Source organism: Orycteropus afer, unplaced genomic scaffold (assembly GCF_000298275.1).
Source record: "Orycteropus afer afer isolate SDZICR_OR568_19922 unplaced genomic scaffold, OryAfe1.0 scaffold00487, whole genome shotgun sequence".
NCBI lineage: Eukaryota > Metazoa > Chordata > Mammalia > Tubulidentata > Orycteropodidae > Orycteropus > Orycteropus afer.
In genome coordinates this window covers 57,588-78,108 of record NW_006922074.1, presented here as the reverse complement: position 1 = coordinate 78,108, position 20,521 = coordinate 57,588, and the positions used below count along the sequence as shown (strand labels likewise).

The 20,521-nt window shown below is 41.6% G+C and overlaps 1 protein-coding gene across 1 annotated transcript in view; it reads right to left on the bottom strand.

Moving 5' to 3' along the window:
* Positions 1-20,313, bottom strand: part of GIT2 (GIT ArfGAP 2) — a 66,782-nt gene extending 46,469 nt beyond the window's left edge. Inside the window, exons 1-9 of the mRNA XM_007954965.1 lie at positions 20,262-20,313; positions 15,862-15,995; positions 12,302-12,414; positions 11,573-11,678; positions 10,008-10,094; positions 9,769-9,899; positions 7,478-7,572; positions 1,472-1,517; positions 110-161 (exon numbers count right to left, since the gene is read on the bottom strand). Coding sequence (XP_007953156.1) covers positions 110-161; positions 1,472-1,517; positions 7,478-7,572; positions 9,769-9,899; positions 10,008-10,094; positions 11,573-11,678; positions 12,302-12,414; positions 15,862-15,995; positions 20,262-20,313 — 816 coding nt within the window. The remainder of the gene's footprint in view (positions 1-109; positions 162-1,471; positions 1,518-7,477; positions 7,573-9,768; positions 9,900-10,007; positions 10,095-11,572; positions 11,679-12,301; positions 12,415-15,861; positions 15,996-20,261) is intronic.
* Positions 20,314-20,521: the final 208 nt, after the last annotated feature.

Genomic DNA, 20,521 nt, shown 5'->3' with positions numbered 1-20,521 from the left:
GTATGAAACAAAGTCATCTGACGCAAACAGGTAACCTGGACTGAGAATGGGTATTAGAAGGAGATGGTGATACCCACACTGGATTTCACTAGTAAAGAGAGATACTCACAGACTGAAGTTTCTTCTTAGCAGCTTTTGCCAACTCAGACAAATCCAGGCTGCTAAGAAAATGTACAAAACTAATAAGCAAACAAATAAAACCATGTTTTCTTGTGAGCTCTGTAGAAGATACCCCAAAACTCAAAATATTAATTACAGTTTACAGAAACTATCAGCGCCAGGAATTCTACAGGCTAGCAGAGGTCAGGGAAGAAATTATGGACATAATAACCTGGTGAAAGTAACTCCTCCTGGAAATACCATGGATTATATAGCGTGGTTAAGGGGGCAAAAAAAAAAAAACAAAAAACCTACCAACTGAAAGACAAAAACTACTGCCAAGCTAATCTCCAGGCTCTTATGTGAGAAATTACAAATCTGAACTATACACAAAAGCATGATAGACAAAAATATGAAAAGGTCCAAAAAAAAAAACACCTCACTGCTGTTGAGTCAATTCGACTCATAGAGACTCCTCCTTGGGTTTCCGAGGCAGCATCGCTATGGAAGTAGATTGCCCAGTCTTCCTTCCGAGGAGTGGCTGGTGAGTTTGAACCGCCAGCCTTCTGGTTAGCGGCCAAATGCCTTAGGCACTGTGCCACCAGAGCTCAGAATGTGAAAAACCAGAATTGCAAGATTACATGTGAACAGTAGTTATCATTCCATAAACTCCTATGAGTATCTGTGCCAAAGTAACTGGCTCAGTAAGGGCTTAAGGAGTCACTGTTACAGCAGTGAGCCCATCTGATATAAACCAGGGGTCAGCAAATGACAGCTCGCTTTTTGCTCAGCCCATAAGTAAGAATGACTTTTACATTTTCAAACAGTTGGGGAGGGTATGTTTCATGACACATAAAAATTATATGGAATTCAAAGTTCAGTGTTCTGAAAATTTTACTGGATACAGACATATGCCTGTTCATTTACATGCTGTCCACAGATACTTTCACGCTAGAGTGGCAGAGGTGAATAGGAGCAGCAGAGGCCATGTGGCCCTCAAAGCCTAAAATGTTTACTATCTGTCCCTTTATAGAAAAAGTTTGCCAACCTCTGCTATAGACAAAGGATATAATGTCTTATATAATAGACATACTCTGTTAATATAATCTATAGATACAACATTCTGCCACAAATGGCTAAAACAGAGGCACTATCACTGATTCCCATTTTCTTTTTAGAAAATCTGTAAATTGTACTCTTTCAAACTTAAGTTTTATATGGTGGTTTACTTACAGCCGTCTTATTTCCAAATCGTATAGCCATAAAAGAGAAAAATGTATGGGCTTTGTTAAACACAAAGTACAATGCACTTAAATACTATACAACCAAGGAGTGACAGAAAAATATTAATTGGTATTTCAACTGGCCTTACCTGTCTGCCATTTGAGGTATTATAAAGTGCTGTCCATTTTTGTGATCTGAAAGAGAAACCAAGGCAAAGTTTTGTTCATAAAATAGCTATCAGTTAAAACTGTACAGTAACATTATCTATCTACAGAGACAGAGAGAGAGAAACCAAAGATTATTAGTGGTTACCAGAAGGAGTAGGAGCTCTGGTAGCATAGTACCTAAGGCACTTGACTGCTAACCAGAAGGCTGGCGGTTCAAACCCACCAGCCACTCCTTGGAAGGAAGGTTGGGCAATCTACTTCCATAGTGATACCACCTCAGAAACCTGAGGGAGGGTCACTATGAGTTGGGACCAACTCCACGGCACATAACAATAACAACAATGGGTAGGAGGGAGGGGAAAAGGGGAAGCTTTTGTGTGTGGGGCATTGAGTTTATACTAATGGTGGTACAATACTTTGGAAAAGGACAGCAATAATGGTGGCACAACATGAAAAATGACAACAATGTCCTCGAGCTGTAAATGGGGAAGTTGTTATGTTGGCAAAAGTCTTGTGTATGTTTTCACCACAATGAAAGTGAAAAAATATTTCAGTAAGAGCTGTAAATGCACCACTACCATTATTTTCTCAATTTATGTTTTAAAATTAGTAGTTTTTCCTAATTTTGAAATTGAGTGGGAGAACAGAAGCTGCCATTTAATCAGACTGGCTACAAATTCCCAAAGAGCTGACTAGGTCCCAGGGTCCCACCCTCATTTTCTTCTGGAACAGGGGTCCAGGCAGGATCCAGGAGAAATCCTGTGCTCACCCCAATCCTTACAGGGTTGATTCTCAGAATAAACTGACACTCCTCAGCCTTGGGAAGGCATTCCAGGGAGCTGAATTAGCTCAGCTATCCGTGTGAGATGGCAGAGCTTTGCGGAGCTTTGGTGGGCCAAATGAATCAACTAGTATAAAAACTCCTGCAGTCAGGGCCAGGGCAGGAGGCCTTTGCAGAACCAAGCCAAGGCTCCCTCTTTCGTGGTCCTTACTGACTTGGTTCTACTCTAGTTTATGGAGGACATTCTGATCATGATCCAATGCATAAAGCCACTCTAAAGATCCACATACAGGATTGCTGGGTCACATGTACAGTTAACATTGTAAGAAACTGCCAGACATTTTCCTATAGGAGCTCCATCATTTTGCATTCTGAGACAAAGTAAGAGTTACAAAGGCCCTGCATTTTCCCCAGGATTTGGTGTCGTCACTTTTTGTATTTTTATCTTAGGCATAAAAACCAAAAAACAAACTCACTGCCATCAAGTCAATTCTGACTCACAGTGACTCCAGTGGGTTTTCAAAGTGGTAAATCTTTACAGAAATAGGTTGCCTCATCTTCCTTCCATGAAGCGGCTGGTGGGTTTGGGCCGCCAACATTCTGGTTAGCAGTCAAATGCCTGAGGCACTGCCCTACCAGAGCTCCTTATTTTAGGCATATTAATAGGCATGTATAGGCGCTCTGGTGGCGTAGTGACTAAGGCATTTGACTGCTAACCAGAAGGCTGGTGGTTCAAACCCACCAGCCACTCCTCGGAAGGAAGACTGGGCAATCTACTTCCACAGAGATAGTGTACTGCCTTGGAAACCCAAGGAGGGGTTGCTATGAGTCAGAACTGACTCAAGGGCAGTGAGGTTTTTTTTTTTTTAAATAAGTATGTATTGGTTTCTCATTGTGGTTTTGAGTTGTATTTCCCTAATGGCTAACAATATTGAGTTTCTCTTGATGTGTTTGTCATCTGTATATAATCTTTATGGAGCTCCGATGGTGCAGTGCCTAAAGCATTCAGCTGCTAACCAAAAGGTCGGTGGTTCAAACCCAACAGCCATTCCTCAGGAGAGAGATGAGGCAGTGTGCTTCTGTAATGATTTACAGCCCTGGAAACCCTATGGGGCACTTCTGTCTGACTTACATAATCGCTGAGTCAGAATCAACTCAATGCAGTGGATTTGGTTTTTGATTTATAGTTTTTGTCCATTTTTTACTGGGTTGTGTTATGGACTGAATTATATTCCCCCAAAATAGGTGTTGTAAATCTTAACTTCTATGCCTGTGGTTATAATCCCATTTGAGCATAGGTTGTCTTCACTATGTTAATGAGGCAGGATTAGCGTAGGGTGTATTTTGCACCAATATCTTTTGAGATATCAAAGAGACTAAACACATATACTGAAGTAGGGAGGGGGGAAGAGAAAAGCCAAGCCCCATGAACACTGCCCAGAAGCAGAAGCTCAGAAGAAACAAGGGCCTTCCTCCAGAGCGACAGAGAGAGCCTTCCCTGAGAGCCTGTGGTTCAAATTCAGAGTTCTAGCCTCCTAAACTGTGAGAAAAGGAAACTTCTGTTTTCTAACGCCATCCACTTGTGGTATTTCTGTTATAGTAACACTGCTGATTGTATTTTTACACAAATAACATGCACGTTATTCTATTTTTGCAAACCACACAACTCCCTCACATTAATTTCGTTGGTATGCTAGCAGAAAAAAACAGTGACTAAGGTAAGTTGTTTTCTTACTGAATTTTGAGAATTCTTTACATATTCTGAACATCCTTTGCTGGGTGTGTGATTCCCAAATATTTTTTTACAGTCTATCGCTTGTCTTTTCATTGTTAACAGCACCTTTTACAGATTTTAATTTTGACAAAGTCCAATTTCATAATTAGCTTCTTTTATGGATTTTGAGCTTTACCTCATTCAAGATCACAAAGATTTTCTCCTACCTTTTTTCTTCAGTCTAAAGTTTTATAGTTTTAGGTTTTACGTGTAAATTTCTGATTCATCACTGCCTAAGATGTATAGTTTTGGCTGAAGCTCATCTTTCTGCCCATGGATGTCCAGCAGTGCCAACGTAATATATTGAAAAGACTGTCCTTCTTCTACTGGCTCAGCTTTGCACCTTCGTCAGAATCACTGAACGAATTCATGTGTCTTGTTCTGGATTCTCTACACTGTCCCATGGCTACCTCTTCACCAATAAAGTACTGTAGAGCACTGTCCTGAGCACTGTGGAACTTTGTAACAAATCTTAAAATTAAGTGGTATAACTCTTCCCACATTATTCTTCTTTTGCGAAACTGTCTTTGTGACTCTAGTTCCTTTGCCTTTCCATGTAAATTTGGAATCGGCATGTCTCTCAAATTGCATTAAGTCTATACTCTTTTTGTTTGTTTTAGAATATTTATTTTTACCTTTTCATTGTGATCTGAGTGAACATTTACAGAGCCAATTGCTTTTTTCATTCAAAAATTCATACATGTTTTGAGACATCAATTAAAATTTCTGCAATGTAATAGCACTCTTCCCACTTCCTCTCCATGTTTACTATTCATTCTCCTTCCCTTCCTGCCCTCTGAGCTTTATCCCTGGGCAAATTCTGCCCCTCTGATCTCAGATCTCATTTGGTTGACTGCAAGTCTATACTTTGATTTCTGGAGAACTGGTAACTTCACTATGTTAAGTACGTCTTTCCACTTAGGTTTCCTTAGATTTTTTTCATTGGCATTTTGTAGTTTTCAGCATATGGATCCTACACATTCTGTTAGCTTTACACCTAAGTATTTAATTTGGAGCTACTGTAAATGGTATTTTCTAATTTTAGTTTCCAATTGTTCAATTGTCTATAGAAATACAATTGATGAACTTTTTTTGTAGTTTCCTAGGGATTTTCTATATAGAAATCTTCTAATTTATGAATAGATATAATTTGATTTCTTTCTTTTTCAATCTGTATGCCTTTTCTTTCTTTTTTTCGGCTATAGCATTGGTTAAGGAACTCTGGTGGCGAGGTGGTTAAGGTATCTGGATGCTAATCAGAAGGTAGATGGCTCAACTCTACCAGCTACTCTGTGGGAGGAAGATGAGGCAATCTATTTCCATGAAGATTTACAGCCTTGGAAACCCTATGGGGGTCGCTGGGAGTCAGAAGAGACTCGATGGCAGTGGGTTTTTGGTTTGTGGCGTTGGTTGAGGTTTCCACTGCAGTGCTGAATCAGAATGGTGAATATATGTATTCTAGCCTTGTTCTGGATCTTAGGATAAAAGCACCTAGTCGTAGCATAGTGCCTAAGGCACTTGACTGCTAACCAGAAGGCTGGCGGTTCAAACCCACCATCCACTCCTCAGAAGGAAGGTTGGGCAATCTACTTCTGTAGTGATACCACCTGAGAAACCCAAAGAGGGTTTGCTATGAGTTGGGTCCGACTCGACGGCAGGTAACAACAACAGTCTTTCATCATTAAGGATGATGTTCACTGTGGGTTTTCTACAGATACCCTTTATCAGATGAAGGAAGTTCCTCCTGTTCCTCTTTCCTAAGAATTTTTATCATGAATGAATGCTGTATTTTGTTAAATGCTTTTTTGCATCAATTGATATGATCACACAATTTTTCACTTTTAGTCTCATTATGGATTGAATTGTGTCCCCAAAGATATGTGTTGTAAATCCTAACTCCTATATCTGTGGTTAGGAGCCCTGGTGGTGCAGTGTTTAAGCCAAAAGGTTGGTGGTTCAAATCTACCAGCTGCCTCAAAGGAAAAAGATGTGGCAGTCTGCTTCTGTAAAGATTTACAGCCTTGGACACCTTATGGGACAATTCTACTCTGTCCTATTTGGTCACTATGAGTTGGAATCACAGCAGTGGGTAGTTACAGGTATACCTATGGTTACAATTCCATTTGGGAATGGGTTGTCTTTGTGGTGTTTATGAGGCAGTATTAGTTCAGGGTGTGGTGAGTCAATCTCTCATGACATAAAAGCAACAGATTATATAAGACAAAATGGGGGAAGATAGAAGCCAAGCCCCATAAAGATCACCAAGAACAAGGACGTTCCCGAGAGCTGACAGAGAAAGTCTTCCTCTAAAGCCAGCTCCCTGAATTCAGACTCTGTCTCCTAAACTGTGAGAAAATAAATTTCTTTTCATTAAAGCCACTTGTGGTATTTTGGCTATAGCAATACTACCTAACTAAGACAGAATGTTGATGGATCATATGAACTGATTTTCAAATGCTGACTCAGTCTTGCATACCTGGGATAAACCCCACTTGGTTACACTGTATTATTCTTTTTATTTATATAATGTTGGGTTCAATTTGCTAATATTTCATTGAGTTTCTTACTGTATAACCAGAGTGGAGAACTCCTATTTGTGGATATTCTACAGCAGAGGTTAGGAAACTCTTTCCGTAAAGGGCCAGACAGTAGTTATTTTAGGATTCATAGCCCATCAATCTCTGATGAAACTACTCAACACTGCCACTGTAGTGAGAAGTAGCCACAGACAATACATAAATGAACTGGCATGGTGATCTTGTAATAAAACTTTATTTATAAAAACAGGTGAGGGGCTGGGTTTGGCTCACAGACTGTAGTTTCCAACCCACTCTACATCATGAATAACAAAGTTGGCTAATGGTAAAATTCACTTTTGGACCTTTTTCCATTTCTGAGAAGGCAGAATTCTTCAAATAACTACAAAAGTTACTGCTTTGTTTTTCTACTTCTAGTCCCAGTCTGCTCAAGTATAATGATGCATGTTCTATGTTTTTTGATTCCTGAAACAGTCACTTCTCTAGAGTTAAATAAAGTTCTAAAAACTAAAAATTCAAGGAGCTTTGTTCAACTTTATAATTTTTACATGTTGTTGTTGTTGTTTTTGCCGTCGAGTCGGCCCCGACTCATAGCGACCCCTCCTTGGGTTTCTGAGGCAGTATCACTACGGAAGTAGGATTGCCCAACCTTTCTTCCAAGGAGTGGCTGGTGGGTTTGAACCACCAGCCTTCTGGTTAGCAGTCAAGTGCCTTAGGCACTATGCTACCAGAGCTCCTATAATTTTTACATATAACAGACAATTCTGCAGTTACCTTACCATTTCAAATAAACTCTGACTCACAGTTTTCTTGTGGACATGTGAAAGCAAAGGAGGTCAGAAAACTAGTGTCTCAGCTTGTTTTTCCAGAGACTTACTGACTGGAGCTTACTCACCTGGTTTCCTGCCACAGAGATAGAAGGCTAGTCTGTCAGTCAGCTCATACTGTATTTCTACAAGGCGTTCTGCCAGTTCATGGTGCCCTCCTTGCCTACCAAGACAAAACAAAGTATCATTTATACTGCTCACCACTCAATGGCTTTAGAACATAAAAATACAAAGATATCTCTGAAGACATCTGAGCCATTTATCACACACGACTTTGTAGAATAATCAACCTTCTTGTGTGAATACACCGTTAAGGTCTACTCTAATATCCATCTTATAAACTATTTCACACTTTGAACTACTCTGGTTCTTAATTAATTTACAAAACAGAATACTCAATAAGGAATTCAAGGACTTATGAGATAGAGAACTAGGGTGCTTTAAAAAATATATAGTAAGCCCAGGCCTCACCCTTAGGGATTCTAAATCTGTAAGGATGAGGTGGGGCCCAGGTATCAGTATTTTGAAGAAGGGGATTCCTTCCAATGATTCTGATGCAGCCAGTCTGATTCTAGATGAGGGTCTAGTAATCACTCTCAGGGCTTCAATTCAGGGAGAGACAGACCAAACTAATATACACCTCATAACACTTGCAGCTACCTATCTTCAATTTCTGTAACAGAAAATGAGAATATTAAGTTTTCCTTTCTTCATTTATGAAATAATATTTAAGTTGCTTGACACCCTGTTAGTAACAAAGCATATACATGTATCATTACCTTGAGGGACCATTATATGCAAGATACATAAGAGAAATTCCAGAGTAAGTGATAATAAGTATCATTTACTGATAGCTCTCTTATCCTATAAAGATCTAGTTTCAGCCAGTTTCTCTTCCCATCATTTAAGGCACTACAAAATATCTTCCAACCTACTGAACTTCCTTGGTTTTTTAAGACTTAAATCTTTTTTTCCCTCAATTTTTAACATCCGTGAAATCAGGAAGTATCCTATGATTGCTGGTATACAGTATTTTAGTTGGGGGGGGTTGTTTCTTTCTCAGCGATACATGAAATAATGATGAACCATACAATCAATAGAGTCTTAGATCTGACGACATCATGTACTCATCCCCAACCAGAAACTTTCGCTCTCAGGACTCCCAGTCACACGCTGCTCCATCCAGTCAGGTCTCCTGCTCTGCTGAGTATGTGCCCTGCCACCCTACCTCCAAATCTTGATTCATGCCTGCCTTCCTCCTTCATCTACCCAAATCCAACTCATTCATCCAAGACCATCTACAGAAATTTCTTAATGATTTAGACCACAATGAAGAAACCCTATAAATACCTTTTAAGAACAATTACTCATTTGGGCAATGAATCACATACTATCTCGCCTCACTGACTCTGATGCCTTTATGAATCACTTCTTGCAAGAGACAGTCAATTCTGGGAGGGCAGAACTTTGTCACTTCATCTATTTTCTCTTCTGCAGAGCAGAGTGAGTGGCACTTCTCAGTTAATAATGTGGAAAAAGAAGGAAAAATGATAGATTGCTGATCTCATTTAAAAGACAGTCAAATCTAACCTATAGATTCAGTTAGTTAGCCAACATTTCATAGTTAAAATTTCTGAACAAAAAAAATTTACAGAATTTTACACTGAGCACCCAAATGTCTACAACCTGAGATCTACAATTAACATCTTACTACACATGTTTAATTATATACAGGTTTATCTTTAAACCTAAGTAATGAAAAAGAGCATTAAAAAACCCGGAGAGTGGGTTTTACAATTCTCAGTACTTGACTTGCACTATGGCTCAAATACTCTTGTGCTTTGAAGGGTCAAGTAAAAGACTGAAGGAGGCTTGGTGGTGCAGTGGTTAAGTGCTCAGTGGCTGAGAGGTCAGCGGTTTGAACCCACCAGCCACACTGCAGGAGAAAGATGTGGCAGTCTGCTTCTATAAAGATTCACAGCCTTGGAAGCCCTATGGGGTAGTTCCATTCTGTCCTTTAGGATCGCTATGAATTGGACTCGACTCAATGGCAGTGGGTAAGAGGCTGGAAGATGAATACACTGGTTTATAATTCTACCCTTTCCTGTGTTTGCCAGGCTCAGCTGGTAAGTGAAATGTCTTCACCTGCAAAATAACAGAATGTAAATCTTTAAAGGGTTAAATGCTAATCATACACAATTCAGCTGCTTAACAATGAATCATGAGGCAATCTACTTCCGTAAAGATTTACAGCCTTGGAAATCCTATAGGAGTTGCTATGAATTGGAACAGACTTGCGGGCAGTGGGTTTTTTATGAATCCCAAACAGAGAGAAGAGATGAGATTCTAGATCTCCTACCTTGCATAATCAACAGGTGTTTTCCCACTAGAATCTTGTGTGCCTGGGTCTGCTCCATACACTGCCAACAACTCGGCCTGTAAAATCTGTCCTGCTTTGGAGGCAACATGGAGGGGGGTGTTTCCTTTTTCCTAGGAATCATTATTAAAAAGGAGACAAAAAGCAAATTAACCAAAGGCTGCACGAACACAACCAATTTTGTTTCAGTTTAATATCTGAATCAACCCATGCTTTCTTACAGGGTGAAAGAAGTTGGCTTGTGCTCCTAAAGATAACAGTCTCAAACAGGTTTCAAGATTCCCTGTTCTCACGCTTGAATGGAGTTGCTGAAAGACACAGAAACAAAAATGAGCATTTGTTTAAAAGCAAAAAGAACGATGCACTACAGCAAATAATTTCAATACGTTTCACTAGTAATAAATGATCTTTATCTGGCTCAGTAAGATGCGGGAAACCATTCCTCCCCAGCTGGTCACAACTCCTGGGGCCGTAAGGCGGGCTCAGGCAGGAAAGCTCTCACACATGCAGCAAATGAGCTGTCTTCCCTCCAATCTAACCTCTGGAAAACTCACTGCCATTGAGTGGATTCCAACTCAGAGCAACCCCCAATGGGTTTCCAAGGCTGTAAATCTTCACGGAAGCACACCGCCTCATCTTTCTTCCACAAAACAGCTGGTGGGTTTGAACCACCAGCCTTTTGGTTAGCAGCCAAATGCTTAACCACTACACCACCAGAGTTTCTTTGCAATCTAACCTTGTGCTATCCAAAAGGCAATGCCAACTTATCATAGGGATGGAGACATGTACTCTTGACGTCCAAAACTGAGTCTTTTTAGTTAATGAAATAATAATTACATGTGTTTCAATATAAAATCAAAAAACCTGAGTTTCAGTGTCTGCACTGTATGTGCCAAAGGCAGTGCTTTGAAAATAAAGATGCACATTTCTTATAGGCTCTCTTCATAGGACCTCTGTACAGGACCAGGCAGTGTTTTGTTCTGCTGTACACAGGGTCACTGTGAGCTGGAGATGACTCGACGGCACCTAACTCTTCATAACATGCTAAGGCTCACATAAAGAAGCCAAATACCCATTTGCTGAGTATCATAAGCCATTCCAAGGAGCTCTGGTGGCATAGTGAGTAAGGCAATTGGCTGCTAATCAGAAGATCAGCAGTTCAAATCCACCTGCTGCTCCACGGGAGGAAGATGAGGCGATCTACTTCCGTAAAGATCTACAGCCTTGGAAATCCTATGGGAGTCGCTATGAATTGGAATAGACTTGCTGGGAGTGGGTTTTTTATGAGCCATTCCACGCAAACTGAAGCTCTGAGTCACACACCTTGCTTTCTGAACCTCCTACTCACTATGCAATGCAGAAGCACGGAGAAAGTTACTATCCTCCTTTGCTACTCTGGTCCTTCCTAGAAACAATCTGCCACAGACTTTCTAGTGCTCTGGAGAAACAAACGCTGAGATGGTTCCTATTTCAAAGTTAAACAAGGAAACAACTTAGAGAAATACAAAATTTAAAATATATCTGAAAAACAAGTTCTCTGGACACTAATCTTTCCAATCTGCCCTTACACCTCCATGAACAGGAGTAACTGCCATTTGACTTACAATCAAAGATGAAACCAACTGTAGAAAGGGCTGTTATTAGTTATTTAGTGTACAGAAGTGAATTTATGTTTTTCTCTTCTTCCTTTTTAAAGGTTTTTTTTTTTTTTTTTTTTTTTTTTTCAAACGAAACAGTAAGCTGATTCACCCAGCTCCCCTGAGGGATTCTGAAAGGTGCGACCCACCTTACTAAGATCTTTGGCAGTTACACTATCGTCGTCCCGGCACGGCAAGCGATGGACAAATGCTAACATCTGATACTTGGCTCTGATGAATTCTGCTTTATTGGGACTGGTTCAAAACAAAAAGGAAAACAGTTCACTTGCAGTTCAGATCTGACATTACCCATTCTTGACAATGTAGAAAGAAGAGGAAGTGACCCACATTCTCTCCTGAGAATCAAATGGACAATGCTGATTTAAGTTTCCATGCTGTTTAAGGTCTAGAGTCTGAAAATGTACATTAGTCATTATAATGGCCAGGACTACAGAAGACCTGCTTTTTATAGCCTCTTTCTTCTCTGTGTAATTTCCTCAATTGACCAACAGCCTGGTGAGGAAGCAGCATTTAACCCCATTGCCAGGGAAGGCATCAGGCAGAATGGTGCCCAGGACCTAGATTTCTGGTCTGACTGCCTCTTGTTTGAGCATCTAAGTGTAAGCCTGATTCTATCAACAGCCTCCAAGCTTTCAGTTCCAACCAGATAAACCATTTACTCGGGCTGGGTAATCAAGCAAAAGAGATGGCTCCTCCTCACCTCCGTGGGCGCTTCTGACAGCAAAGAGCCTAATACACACTTGGGGTCACCAACTCCTGTGGTGTCTTGGTAGAGGTCAGTCAAAAACAGCAGTGTCCCTTTCAGTGGGTTCCATTTGTTATGAAGAAATGAAAATATTTATAAACATGCCACTCACTGTACTTTATCCTGAGGATTAGCTTTCCGTCTTCCACTCATAATAGAAGCAGGGTCCAGCAAAGAATGCTCCCAGATAGAATTAGCACCATTATTGTACAAGGTTTCAACCATCTAAAATCAAGCAGCATGAAAATCGTATCTTAATTTCCTTCCACAAGTATTCAACGAGAATCAGTGACTGAACTGGGAGAACAAAGCCCCACCACAAACACACGCATGACTGGGATATCACTCACGTCACTGTCTCCCGATTTTAGAATTGGAAAGAACCTGGATGTAACATTCAGGTTTGACCAAGAGGACCACCTGCTAACCACCTCAATGGGTTTGACTGAAAGGCCAACACCCACCACCTACTCTTCGGGAGAAAGGAATGGCAGTCTGCTTCTGGGAAGATTATTGCTGCTGTGTGCCCTCAGGTCGATCCCGAGTCACAGTGACCCTACAGGACAGGGCAGAACTGTCCCATAGGGTTTCTAAGGCTGCAACCTCTACAGAAGCAGACTGACGTGCCTTTCTCTTGTAGAGCAGCTGATGGCTTGAACAACTCACCAGTTAGTACTCGAGAGCTTAACTACTGAGCCATCAGGGCTCTTTATGGCCTTGGAAACCCTATGGGGCAGTTCTACTCTGTTCTGTGGGTTCGCTATGAGTTAGAATTGACTTCGACGGCAATGTTTTTTTTTAAAACAGATTACCAAGAGTAGATTACTTTGTCATTTTAGGACAGTGCTTCCTAAGCATGATCATTCAAATATTATCTTCAAGATTCTTAATGACCCATTTACCACATATACTATTCACTTAATATTTTTCTTTAAATTCATTCACTTTTTAAGACTTTTACAAACAATTATGGCTTGACGTGCTAGTTATATTTTTCATATACACATGAACATCATGACTCTTAAATCTTGTTGAGTGCCATTGGTGGCTCATTATTGCTTTAGGAATAACCCTGGCATTTGAAATTACTCATCTCTAGGGATTTTATTCAAGGAGCGCTGGTGGTATAGTGGTTAAGGCATTTGGCTGTTAACCAAAAGGCCAGTGGTTTGGACCCACCAGCTTCTCCACGGAGGAAAGATGAGGCAGTCTGCCTAAAGATTTACAGTTTTGGAAACCCAATTGGAGTTGCTACAGGTCAGAATTGACTAGATAGCAGTGAGTCTGGTTTGGTTTTGGTTTGGACTTAATTCAGATCCTACAATACAATTCGGCTTTGTAAACATAGACCCGAGAGTGGCGAACATTCTTTTACTGGAGAATGAATTGTCAGAAACTTCTAATCAAAAGTTATTAATAAACCATATCTCTCAATTTCATTTCAAAGCAGGACTCCTGACATGGCACCCTGGCCCCTTCGGTTTTTTACATTAGCAGGACTATTTTCACATTGGAGATCCAGACCCACTTATTCCAGCTACTTGGTTCCTATGGGCAAGTTTAAGGGATATACTGTGCAGCTGCCACCAATTTAGTAAAATATGCGCACAAGACAAATGAAGGCAAGACACATGCTTAATTCTGAGTTCCGGGAGAGCTTAAAGAATGTGTGCCCCAAAATAGACATACAAGTGACATTCCACAGGACCCCAAATAAAACAAAAAGCCCACTTAACACTTAACAGACTATTAGGCACTCAAGCAAAGCTTAATTTGGTCTCTGACTAGTAACAAGAACTTTACCCACTGCTGTGACGTCAATTCTGACTCATAGTGAGAAAAGAGAAGGAAAGAGTAGACCTGCCCCATAGGGTTTCCTAGGCTGTAATTTTTATGAAAGCAAGGTATAGGGTTGGCAGATGATGTTTCTACAAGCATATGTGTATGCACTATAAGAACATCTGGGTATATAGTACAGCTGACAAGGGGCAAGGTCGTGGTGGCTTCTTAGCTACAGCCAGCTACCTAGAGGGAGCAAGTAGTTGGACCTGTGGGCTCGAGATCATGGTCACAGGGGATATCAAGCTCAAATGGCATAACATACTACACAAAAACATTGTTCTGCATCCTACTTTAGTGAGTAGTGACTGGGGTCTTAAAAGTTTGCAAGAGGCCATCTAGATGCAACGATGGGTCTCTCCTCGTCCAGAACAAAGAAGAATGAAGAAAACCAAAGATGCATGGAAACAATTAGTCCAGGGGACTACAAGACCATGCAATCCTCAATCTATGTGACCATGATACCAGAAGAACTAGATGGTACCCAGCTATCACTGTCAACCACTAAGAAAGGAATCAGTGCAAGAGATCCTAGATAGAGTAGGAGAACAACATGAACAAAACTCAAAATCATTTAAAAATAAATAAATAAATAATAAAAAGACCACGTTTGCTGGTCTGATAGAGCCTGGTGAGAGCTCTGAAACTATGGCCCCTACTTACCCTTCAGATCTGAACTGAATTCACTCCTGTGGCTACCAGCCAAACGACAGACAGCATATGGGGTGAACATATAGGTCAGATAGATACACTCCTTGGAGTGATCAATCACGGGAGAACAGAAAGGCAGTGTTTACACAGGGACACAGGTCGGGGGGCAGGCGTGCATGGGAAAGAAGGACACAGGAAAGAGGTAACTATGGGGAGGAAGTAGGAAGAGAGCTGTTACACTGTGGGGAATTGCAGTCAAGGTCATAAGACAAAATGTGTATGAACTGCTATATGGAAAATGAATTTACTCTGTAAACTTTCACCCAAATTACAATAAAAACTAGGAAAAAAAAAAAAAAGATAATCTTTATGGAAACAGACTCTCAAGTCTTTTTCCCAGAGTAGCTGGTAGGGTCAAGCTGCCTGCCTTTCCACTGGCAGCCAAACTCTTAACCACTGTGCTCCCAAGGCTCCCAACTTTAAAAGAAAACTTAAGTTTGACAATTCAGAAATTTCTAAGGAGTTCCTTCTCATGTTTCTATCAAAGTACAATAAAAGTTCTAAAAACATTAGCAGGTCCTCAGGAATAAGTATATTGAGAAGTTTCTAAGTCAGTGGCTTTTGGAAACATTCATCATGGTTAGTGGGAAAGAAGGACTATTTAAAAACAATTTCTGGTGGCATTCTAAGGAGCTCTGGTGGTGCAGTGCCTAAGGCATCTGACTGCTAACCAGAAGGTCAGCAGTTCAAACCCATCAGCTGCTCTGTGGGAAGAAGATAAGGCAACCTACTTCCACAAAGATTTACAGCCTTCCAAACCCAATGGGGGTTACTATGAGTTGGAATCAACTTGATGGCAGTGAGTTTTTTTTTTTTTTTTGGTGACATTCTAGAAAGCCAACAGTGAAATGTAACCATGAGATTTTAATGACTGTCAATAAATACATGTATGATTGAGCTTCTGGGATAAGACTTATGTTAGAAGGGGAAAAAATCTAAATGATGAATCCAATACAGAGAATATTTAAATATATAGCATTGATGGAAACATCATGTCTGTTCAATTACAATTCAAACACTTTTGGAAGATTTAAGAGGTATACTGGGAGACATTTTAGTTGCTGAAACACTGAGCCTTAAAAACTTAAATCACAAACTATGAGAAGAATTCTTATTGTTCACCTGAAGCAAAGTTGGGGGCCAGGGTGTGTGTTTAAGATGCCTCACTTGAGAGATGTGGCGTCCCAGACTCCGATGGACGCTGCAGCACTCATCACAGATAAAAGTTCCCCTGTTTACTGATGCCCAGGAAGGATCTGGAAAGAAGAATGAAATAACAGTAGGTTCCAGAAGCAAAAGAAAGCAGTGCCGAGGACACCAGTTAGCTGCTATACTGACAGATGGCAAAAGATGATTGAGGTTTGTTTAAAAAAAAAGAAAGAAATTTTTGTTGGTTTCATATGCTAGTCAACACATTAAGCTGGTGACCCTGTCTGATGGTACCACCTATCTTGGCTGATTTGGTACAGTGTTAATCAACTCCTTTCTGGTTCTGGGGCACAGTTTATAACCCTGACATGGAACTACCATCTCAGATGCAGGCTCTTTCAGTCAATGTAAGAGAAACGTATTGACAGGCTACAGATGAACCATTTCAAATCCATCTCCACAAACAGCAAGAGAACACGCTTCTGATGGTGACTTACCAGCATAACATTACCTGAAGTAAGTGGTGAAAAAAAACTTCCACTCTAATCCACTGTTGTAAATCTACATGCCTCTATGCTTAGCAGAAAGTGGTGAGTGACAGGACTGTAAAGTCATTTAGCTGCTCCAGTACTGGGGACAAACTGGAAGACCTTGCCTTCTCTGACAGCCATTGCTGTTGTCAGTTGCCCTCCAGTCAATTCTGACTCCACGTGTTGCAGAGTAAACTGCTCCTTGGAGTTTTTTTGGCTGCAATCTTAACAGAAGCAGATTGCCAGGCCTATCTTCAGTGGCACTGCTGTGTAGGTTCAGACTGCTAACCTTTAGGTTAGTAGACCAGTGCAAGCCAATAACCATTAGTTGTTTTAAGTAAATTACTCACTGAGTCTAACCCTCCAATGGATCTGAAAGAACATAAGCTGCAATAACAACAGATTGCAGAAGCAAAAATGTAAAATAAAAACAAGTCATACATTTGATGTGTGTACAATACTTTTTTCCTACAAAGTCCCACAGAGCTTCGTGAGATATCCTTTGGAACAAGGAATAACCTACGAGTGGCAAGCAAGATGGATCTGGGGAAGTAAAGTGAGCACTTCAAAACCCAAAGTAAAGGAGGATCTTTGACATTTCATCAAAGTCACAATGGGGTGACAGTAGGTACCGTTCCAGCTGAGGGGCCTAAAGGTTGTTTTTAAATTCTTCAATGTCCACAAAAATCTCTAAAATGCATGTATATCATCTTTACCATTTTTAAGTTTATTTAAACCCTTTCAAACCATATAATGAAAAGTTATGGGATTTCAATCAAAGACAAAGCCTGGGGGGAGCGGTCAGAGAGTATGGTTGTTAAGAGGGTTGACCCTGGCTACAAGCAGTCCGGGGTTTGAACCCCAACTCTGCCACTCTCACACAATGATCTCAGACAAGATACTTCTTCAGGCCTCCTCATTATGATCAAATGGGAACACATCCATCTCAGGGCAGTGACAATACTAACAGAAGTAAAGCACCTTGCACACAATAAGTGCTCAGTAATGTTGACTATTAGATCGCTTATAAATTATTCTCTAAGCCACCATTCAGATATTTCAAGAGCCCACCGAAATGCATGACCACTGAAAAACATATTTTGATTAAGGAAACTTAAAACATCAAATGTTTCATGTGAATACCACCATGAAAATGTCAGATTTTTCAGGCAACTGAATTCAGAATGTGATGTAGTTAAAATGAACTATGTTAATTAAAACAAAACAATTAAAATATTGGAAAAGAAATAACCATGGTTAATAACAACACAAAACAGAAACAGAACTATTCAATGACTGTAATTCTCTCAGTACTACTACGCTTTCTACAAAGCAAAGACTGTAAATTCAAGATAAAGGATCCCCAAAACATCGGTTTTGCTTGTTTGTTTTGTTTTTTCAGCAGGGTACTACTATTTATGAAGGGAAAGACAGATAATTAGTTTTGAAGCATACTCTTGATTTTCACCTATCATCCAGAGAATTCACATTATTCTTAGAGGAAATGGAACAGGGCTAAGACAGCAAGGATTTAACATACATTAGGTAAGAGTCTCAATTAACCATCATGGGTCAGAATCTCACATCTAGAGTACTAAAACGTCAGAACATAGTAAAACCAAACTGAATCTGCACGAATAAGGGTGGGTGAAATTCTTCCAGTTTATTTGGATGTATTGTGTCAGGGCTGTGTGTGGGTTCTATGGACACCACAAATGAGTTTCTTAAGTGTCTGTGGCCCCTCTCATTAAACGTGCATACATTCTGTGTGAGAGTACCTACACGTGCATTTTCTGGGGAAAGCGCTTTACCATTCACCAGATTTGCGAAGGAGTCTCTAACCCTAACAGTAATGCTTTCCCTAGAGCTTTACAGAAAAGGCAGAACACATTCCTAGCTGCTCAAGGTCACAGAACATTTCAAGGTAGCCTAATTATACTTAAAACAGGAAGGAAGTGACTCAAGTCTCTGCAGATCAGGCATACGAGACAACAACTGAAATGATATAATGGAAGACAAAATGCTCTGAAGCGCTGCAAAGGCTGCAGGATCGAAAGGGTAGTGTTCAGAGTGGCCATGGACTTGACTTTGCCCCAAATCACAAGTTGAAAAGGAAAGAATACTCATTCCAAGAGGAAGTTTGAAGCTAGACGTGTATGAATCAAGCCCGATGCAGAAAGTTCAAGCGAAAATAGGCAAAAAAAAAAAGAAGGAAGTGGAAGCAACTAACATCTTTAGAGACTACCATGCATTTTGTGTAACTCACCCTAACTGGTTTATAAAACACGTCTTTTTAAACTCCTCCACCCCTCTCTCTACCTTCAAAGGAAACTGGTAACCCTGCTCCACCCTGCCACCCCAAAAGAAACATAGTGGGTTTGAGTTACCCTGTCGTTAGTTGCTGTTCAGTCCATTCAGTTATCCCAGTACTATCTGAAATTAGCCTGAACTTTCAAATGACAAGATGAAGTTCAAAACAGTTGCAACGATATCAGCAGTCAATGATTTCATTAAGATTGTTTATTGGATACAGGGAGGAAGTGGGAAGAGCTGTTACAATGTGGGGATTGGAATCAATGTCAGGAAACAAAATGTGTATTAATTGTTGAACGGAAAACCAATTTGCTAGGTAAACATTTACTTAAATCACAATAAAAAAATTAAAAAAAGAAAAAGATTTATTTATTGGATGCTATTTTATCAAGGAAGCCATCTTACTTTTGAATTACTTCCAACTCCAAGCAGATACACCCAAGCACTGAAAACTGCATATAATAATCTAGCCACAGAGACCTGTCAACTCAGTTCCAAAAGCTAAGACAGATCTGAACTGTAAATCTGAAAAACACGTATGGGCGGAAACTGCTTATGCCTGTATTGCTGAATGCGCAAACGTGCAAATGGCAGGTGATTTTGTGTTCGCCTGCTTCTTTTTGGCAAGTTGTAATTAATGCATATATAGAAATTCAAATCTAACTTGAAATTTGCAAGGGTTCCACAGTAAAGAACACAACACACACACATGCACACAAACACACACAGAAAGAAAGAAGAAGAAAACAACTCAGAAGACATGACCATGAGAATACTCCTTGAATCTTCCTAACTAACCACTGAGCAAAAATAGTCTTGATGCGCTCCATCGGAAAAATGAGGAAATCAAGTAAGGCTCGTCCACATGAAATTACAAGCCCAAGGTCACCCAGACCCAGTCCGAGCCCAGCCTATTCGGATCTCAAAACGTGAGACCTGCTCTGCCTCCTAAGTGCTGGTTGTTTCTGCAAGACCCCGACGTCTTGGAGACTCTCTTCGGTAGAGTGGGAGGAGGCAGGATGCCAGAAGCCGGGAAGGAATCAGCCCGTGGGCCCTCCTGCGGGTCTCGATGAGGGAAGCCGGAGTGTCGCCCATCTCAGGCAAGGCCTCCTTGCAGGACAGGGGTCTGGATTGTGTGTGTGTGTGATGGAGGAGAGTGACACCTGCAGCCTCTGGGGGCCGCAGCCGGGAGGATGCTAGCATTTTACTTCTGTAACTGGTCTTCCTGTAGATTGCCCAAGCCCCTTCCTGTCGAAGGAGCAGCCCCGGCCTCTGCCGCCTCTCCGGCCGGCCTAGGACAGAGGGGACGTAGAGGAAGAGACAGGAGGGCGGCGGCCCCCTCCCCGCCCCGCTCTGACAGGCCCGGGACGGGCCCCGCCCCAGGGCTGCCCCGGGCTCCCCCTCGTCACGACCCCAGCCGCGGGCCGCAGGACACGACCACCGGCACTCGCTCGACCCGAGGGGGCGGCCTCGGGGCAGGGGTCCGGGCCAGGAGAGAAGAGGGGAGCGGGCCCGGCCGGTGCGACTCACCCGGCCCGCTGCAGTCAGCGCACACCTCGCTGCTCCGGAGCCGCTTCGACATGGCTCCCGCCTCCCACCCGCGGGGAACTAGGGGCCCCGGGACAGCGAAGGTAGCGGCGGCGGCGGCGGCGGCGGCAGCGGCAGCAGCGGCGGCGGCAGCGCTTCCGCTCTAACGGGTCCTCGCGACGGCGCTGGCGGCAGCGCCTCTCCCCTCAGCGCCTCAGAGCCCCGCGCAGCACGCACGCGTGGGGAGGCGCCCTTCGGAGGTA